This window comes from Eutrigla gurnardus (assembly GCF_963514095.1).
Source record: "Eutrigla gurnardus genome assembly, chromosome: 15".
In the NCBI taxonomy this organism is placed as follows: domain Eukaryota; kingdom Metazoa; phylum Chordata; class Actinopteri; order Perciformes; family Triglidae; genus Eutrigla; species Eutrigla gurnardus.
Genome location: NC_139938.1, coordinates 3044678 through 3051938, shown reverse-complemented (window position 1 = coordinate 3051938; position 7261 = coordinate 3044678). Strand labels below are relative to the sequence as shown.

Below are 7261 nucleotides of genomic sequence, written 5' to 3'. Positions count from 1 at the left end.
CAGTATTAATTTGAACATTTGAACAACTACTTTTAGATTGGCAAATTGCACCAAATCCTACAGAGGCAGTAAAGAGATTCAAAGAAATTAAGTAAAATTACGTTCTTTTTTCAACTTCATTTATGATTGATGATACAAAATCATTTCAGGCAATAAAATAAATGTTGACTTTCTTCTCTATTTTGGTAGCGTCTCCAAGCATCCTTGGGAAACTCCTGCAGTTCTGGATAGGGTGGAATGTGCTGCCCAGACACTTGGATGTTAACGTGGTGGAGAGCAACTTCCCCAGTTCTTCCACCTGCTTTAACTTCCAGGACATTACAAAGAGTCCTCTAACTTTGAAAGAGACATTCTTGCTGCTATTTGTAGCTCTGACACTGGGTTTGGACTGGTCTAAGGACACATCAATATATCACTGTACACCTTAGTGTACATTTGTTGTCCAGCAACAAAATTTGGATTGCAGCATAAAAGCGTTTGAAAGAGTGATATCAACTAGGGCCTAGTTCTGCCAGTGTGTGTAACACTGGTGCATTAAAAAGGTCTGCATGCTTGTGATGTGGTGAAGCATATTTGTTATTTGCTTCATGTCTATACCATTGTCTTTTAGGTTTAATCTCACTGTTCACAATTGTATTAAAGCTCAGGAGACTGTTACAGAGACAAAGTGAGTTGTTGCTGTTCTTTATTTGTGGTTTTGTTCTGAAACAGGATGCATGTTGCAGTTTCTCGAGCCTTCTGATTCAGAGACTTAAGTCTCCAATCACATGTGAAATTAATACTTCAAAACAAGTTATCTTGATAACTACAGGACAGTTTATCATACAAGGCTCTGTTACATAACCATAATGGTTTTCAATGTTTAAACTTAATGGTTCACAAAAAGTTCATTAATAGTAATAGACATAAATTGCTTATTGCAAAAAGTTTGTTTGCAGTCATATTGTACAATGCAGCAAGTTTTATGACATCTGGTATACAATAAAAATGCTGTCATTACCATTCTTTTTAAATCATTTTAGACACTTGAAACAAAGATATCAGAACTGCTAAACCATAATACCGGCTTCTTTATCAGAACTAGAGCAATATGGATTTACTGGAGCATTTCTGATAATAAGCTCACACTTTGTACATAGACATCTAACACATTGGACAGAGGGCAATCAGGGTCTGGTAGACTTCCAACTTCCTGGTCAGTCAGTGAGCGCTGCAGCTGAACTTCAGGGACCACAACACCAGGCTGATGGTGACCACACGGTCCGGTCCAGTCAACTCCAAACTCCGTGTCAACCTGCAATTGCAAGAGCTGAGGTTAAACGGTAGGATAAAGGGTAAATCAAAATCAAAGTCTTAAAGATTTTTATGGTCAATATGTCTACAGAACTGTAAGTCATATTAATTCATTTTACAGAAGCTAGTTTGAAATATCACCTGTTTATCATCTGGGATTCTGTATCTATGCCCCAAAAACAGCTATGGCATTGGAAAGAGCTTGACTACAATTTCCAAGAGCCAATACATTAATTTTGAGAGCTAAGATGTATAATTTTCTCTCTAAATCACTGCTCCTTGTTTGACCACAACATTGTAGCAATACCTTATTGTGTTGAAAGTGACAATGATAGGCCGTATAAATCCATCACATTTAGTTCCTGAACAACAGGCTACTATAGTTACATTTTGCTACTGATACATGCACTTTATAATGGACATAAAGTAGAGATAATGTTGACAATATCCCATGTAGGAAATTAAAAGTTAAAGCAAAACAGAATTACTGAATAAATCCAAACCTGTATGGGGCCCTGCTGCGCCTCATGCTCATGGCGAGTCCACAGTTGCAGCGGTGACTGGTTGCCCTCAGTGCGTAGTCTGTGGCAGTTCCAGCCACGCTGGAAAAACTGAAGGTGCTTCTGTATGTGGGGCACAAAGCACCAGTGCAGAGCATAGAGATGCATTTCATTGTCAGGATTGAGAAGGCCTTCTCTCTCAAGGTTGGTAAAGATGGTGTAGAAGAGATCAAGAACTCCCACATAAACGTCTCTCCAGAGCCTTTCGATTCTGATGGGTATAAAGGAAAAACTATTTATTCTACCTACAATGAACAAAAACAAAACATACAGGGAAAATACCTTTACCTAATACTTTTACCTACTGTTGGTGTATGACAACACTCCCATCAATGATAACCACAGTAAATTAGAACTGAATTAAATACGTAAGTAATAAGTGATGTATTCAATATTCACTCTAAATAACAGTTAATGACAAAGTTTAATTTTAATTCTCTTAAAGGATAAGTTGATTTTTTCAAGTTTGTCTTCAAACAATGCTCACATGCCCACATGTATGATGAAAGAGTTTTTTGTTGCTGTAGTTGTTCCTCTGTCCATCTATACTGGCTGTGGAAAATCTAATGCTAACCATTCTATTGTAAGTGATGGCTGGCCTTGTTCTGTGACTGCTGAAGCCTCATATATGCTTCAGAATGAAGTTCAGCTGAACTACAGAATGAGGACTAGATTTGTCATCACTTACATTGGAATCACACTAGAATAGTAATGTTCTCCTGGTCAGTATAGATTACAGAGAGACAATTAGAGAACAACTCTTTTGATATTTACACTAACGTTAATGTTGAAAAGCTCATAATCTGCTGCCACAAAAGCTTGATTGTATTAAGATAGACTTGAAGAGACAGGTTAAGTCAGTTTATATTGCCATCTTTTACAAAGTGTTATTTTGATACATTTTGAATGGAAGATTATGTTACCTTTGGTTATGGACACTCCTGCCAGCAATGTGTGAATTCCTGTTCAGTCCTCTATTAGCCACCATGTAGCGTGCAACATCAACATTTTCCCCGCCTTTATCTGACCTCACACGTGATGGCACACCATAGACATCGACAGCTTCCAGAAAGCTTTTTAGGACTGTTGCTGCACGATTGTTGGTGGCGGCACTCAAGTATACAATCAAACGACTAAAGCCGTCAATACCACCATGCACAACAATACGCCATCTGAAATAGATATGCATGAGAACAGATTAAGATCAGTACCACTACCTGCATCATGCATCTCTGTATGTGCAAGTTGAGGCCAGATTTACACAGAGCATACTGTATATGCCTATTTGATCAGAACTTCTTTATCTGAAATCTTTAACACACAAACATAAATAAAATCCTGATATACTTCTAGGTCACCATTTCTTTGTATTCAATCCAGCTCACAAAATGTACACCCACACCCGAATTTATACAAGGTTCTGGTGAGTATTTTGATTAAAAATAGCCTTTGAGGCCAGCTGCAAGTTGTCTTTTTTAAGAGTTTTCAGTCTTTGGTCACTGACATTTTCTGTTTTTAGCACTGTACTCCAGCATATTAGATTTCATAGAAGACAATGGCTGAGGTTAAAATGTCGAGTGCCACTTTAATTTGGGAATATTGGGTGCACAGTGTGGGAGCCGTAGCCATTTTAGCCCCTGTCAGACTGTATATACAAAGATTACAATTTCAGTACTGTGCCAAAAACAGAAGGTTTATCACAGTTTCTAACTGACCTGTTCGGACCACTTTAAAAAGCCACCCCACCTAAAAGTTCAAAGAACCAACCAGCATTACTCTTAATTTTGATGCTGGTAGAAGTCAGTAAAACTGATTTGCATGCACAAGAACACTGATGGATTAAATAATTTGATCCATCCACCATTGATAAATCCCAGTCCGGCTTGCAGTGATACTTGTAGGTTAATTAAAACCTACAAGTATGTAGATGAGCTTTTGTAACTGCTATGGATATACACTAAACTGGGTAGTAAGTATCTTACAGTAGTAAAATCTACAATAAAGTGGATGCTTGAGATGGTTAATGTTTTTTCGATACCTTATCAGTTTGTGATTTCCATCGATGTGCCATAAACTGTTCGGTGCTCTAACAGAGTACTTCCTACGCCTTCTTGGGTTCAGCTGAAGGGTGCGCATCAAAACTCCACCAGGATCCACTCGCCGCATGGATTCCTGGACACGCTGTCCTATAATAGGCAAAAAAATTCACAGATATGGTGTACAGAAAAAAAGTAAAGCATTCCCCAATCTGGCAGTGAATTCACAAATCCAGATAAAATCCAGACTAGCACTAAATAAAGCAGCTTCCTCACATTGTGAGTAAATCGGCAAGTAGGCCAAATCCCAACATAAAATAACCCCTGAACAAATGAATGGGTAATGAATACAATTCCTTACTTTGTATGCGTATGCCTTGTGCATTCAGGTGCCCAACCATCATTTTGTATCCAGACATGGGATGCTGCTGCAGAATTTGGGTCACAGTTTCATCCAGATTGTTGTCCTCTATTGGAGTTAATAGATTGTGGACTCTGATCATCAAAAATAACAAGAAAAAAGTCACAAGAGGCAACGAAGAAATGTCACCCATCTCACAGTAAAAACAAAACCACGATTATTTTAAATCGGTGTCACCTAAAACAAACCTCATTCCTGTTTAGTCTAAATTCAGCTGCTGTGTCCTGTAGAAGTTTATACATTTTATTTATAATTTAAGTTAAAATCTTTCGTATTGTATGAGTTTATATATGCAACACTATCATGTGTCAAACTAATGCAATTGTGCTGAAATGTCACATCTGACTCTGTTCACTTTTTACTCCAGAAATAGGGTTACAGATCATCTGACAAACTGAAGATGTTAATTAATGGCACCCATGTACAGTATCAACAAATGCAGCAGCACAAATCCACTACCTGTAAGGAGTACATATGATAAACTAAGTGTAGCGACTAATTGTCCAATTTAAAAGGCCGCCAAGAGGCTCAGTGTTGTCTTGTCTGAGACATAACACACCCAGGTGTTAATTGCCGGAAATGATAGGAAGAGCGTGTGCAGGATAAACAATTAATAATACAGGCCAAACCAATGTTGGCTCCTACACTAAGTTTGTCAGTAATATAAGCATGTTAGTCACCAGTCCATCTGTCGTTGAAAACCAAAGCATATAGGCCTATATAATCAAGTATTGTTAGACCTATTCCCAGTGCATATTAATGTAAGTTAATATCAGTAACGTTAGTTAATTTTTAGTTAACTTAAACTCAGTGCAAAACTCAAAGCAGTGCAAGGAGACATATTATTGTATAAATGTTCTATGATATCATGAACAATTTATACTAAAAGCTTGGACTCAAATGTACACCTAACGTTAGACTATATAAGATAAACACAGTCTATTTCCCAGTGGTATTTGGAGATAAGGTGAGCAACATTACCATCAATAAACACTAGCTAGTTAAATATCTCTGTGAATTTGCACACATATATTGCCACCTTTAAAAGACGAGACACGGGAAACCAGACAAACAGACAATGTAGCGTTAGGAGTAAAAATTACCCTATTCCGTACTGTGCCATCCTCCGACGAATTGTTCTCTCGCACACTCCAAACACCTGTGCTATTTCCCCAGCAGTGTGCCCCCGCAGTAGGTGTGCTTCGATTAAAGTGGGGGGTATTTTGTACGACGGACGTCCAAGGGTCCCTTCTTCTGACTCTGACAGGGTGTAAAGTTGGCGGGCGACTTCTTCAAGACCGTCTAACACTGCTAGCTCCATTTCCACATCCATATCGGCGTTGAGCTGAGCCAAGTCATCCATCAATCTATCCAGACGAAACTGAACATAGTCGTTGGTTGCATGGTTCTCTAAATCGTTCGCTAATGATCGTAATTCATTCGCAATCGCTCGTACAAAAAATGCCATTACTAAACCAGAGCTACATAAATAACAAATGTCAACAACTGCAGCTAACGGTTAGCTGAGCGGGCGGGCTAGTAGCCAGCAACATTCCTGTACAGGAATCAGCTCCGCTAGTAAGGCAGAAGTAGTAGGCCCGAATCGAGCAAGCTCCTGTAACCAATCATGCTGTTGACTGAGGTTAGGACCTCCTACTTCATTAACATATGGACACAGAAATACAGAAATAAATAAATGTAGGTGAACAGAAATGTAGAAATAAATATAAAGCATTTATTTATTCTGTTATTCATTCTTTTATTTATTTATTTATGCATTTATTTATTTTTTTATTCATTTCAGCATTTATTTATTTATTCCTGTATTTATTTATACATTTATTTATGCATTTCAGCATTTATTTATTTATTCCTGTATTTATTTATACATTTATTTATTCATTTATTTATTTATTTATACTTAAGTCATGTTTAGTCCTCCATAAATTCTTGCACGGCTATGTTCTAATTTTCTGCAGTGGAGCCAATGGTCCTGTGCCGCTTCTGCTTCATGGAGGAGGACACTCTGCACTCTCCTGGGCGGTGTTCACTGTGAGCATAATACCTCATAACGAATTAGAAACTCAGTGCATGTTCATAATAGAATATTTATGGAGCTGTTCTTTAATTTCAGCGTCTTTGCTATACGCTATTTGATTGATTAAATGGTTTCCATATCGTTAGCCTAATAGCATAATTGCCTAAGTCATATTTGAACGTTTTCGGAAAAAGAGAAAAAACACAATTTCTAGCAAGCAGATTGGTATTTTTTATTGATAATGTAACAGCAAGTTCAACCAGACCTGTGAACAAGTTTGAAAAAAAAAAAAAGACACAACATCAACTCCATAACAAATAAAAGTGACTTAGGCAGAATATGTCATGACTTAGGCATTTTTTTCTCTTACAGTATATGTATATAATGATAACATAACCAAGTCTAACCTTATCTAAGGTGTTTTAAAGTATAATCTTAACAAAGTTGTTTTAAAGTTTAACCTTGCCTAAGTTGTTTTAACCTTACCTAAGTTGTTTTCACCTTAACTAAGTTGTTTTAACCTTACCTCAGTTCTTTTAACCTTAACTAAGTTCTTTTAACCTTAACTAAGTTGTTTTAACCTCAACTAGGTTTTTTTTACACTCACCTAAGTTGTTTTAACCTTGCCTTGAACTCCTTTTCAGCTGTCTAATGATGAGGGAGGTCATCATAGTACTGGTGGTAATGTTTAAATTAAAATACATTTGCAGAAATGCTTTTTCATTTTAAGAATGCATCTGCATCATTTGACTGATAAATATAATTAATCAACAACCATAGTTGCATTTTCTTCTTCATGACTGCATATTTTATGCCATAATGAAAACAAACAAAGTGCATTGACAAGGCATTTTGAATTATGTGCACTATTTTGCAGATCATGAGAATGAAAATGCAAATATGATGATTGATG

General features: G+C 37.0%; 1 protein-coding gene across 1 annotated transcript; it reads right to left on the bottom strand.

Moving 5' to 3' along the window:
- Nucleotides 1-1090: 1090 nt before the first annotated feature.
- On the bottom strand, nt 1091-4383 carry LOC311025690 (uncharacterized protein). The gene is made up of 5 exons (XM_084028760.1): nt 4251-4383; nt 3892-4039; nt 2777-3025; nt 1797-2064; nt 1091-1294 (listed from the first exon to the last, which is right to left on the bottom strand). The coding sequence occupies exons 1-5, from the start codon at nt 4306-4308 to the stop codon at nt 1097-1099; spliced, it is 921 nt and encodes a 306-aa protein (XP_083884886.1). The 5' UTR covers nt 4309-4383; the 3' UTR covers nt 1091-1096.
- Between the last annotated feature and the right edge of the window lie 2878 nt (nt 4384-7261).

Excerpts from the sequence above, each read along its gene's own strand:
- LOC311025690 (XM_084028760.1), bottom strand. The coding sequence starts at position 4,308 with ATGTCTGGATACAAAATGATGGTTGGGCACCTGAATGCACAAGGCATA. Across the intron at positions 3,026-3,891 it reads GGAAATCACAAACTGATAAG|ATGGCGTATTGTTGTGCATG; the intron begins GTATCGAAAAAA and ends TATCTATTTCAG. Across the intron at positions 1,295-1,796 it reads CGCAGCAGGGCCCCATACAG|GTTGACACGGAGTTTGGAGT; the intron begins GTTTGGATTTAT and ends TTGCAATTGCAG.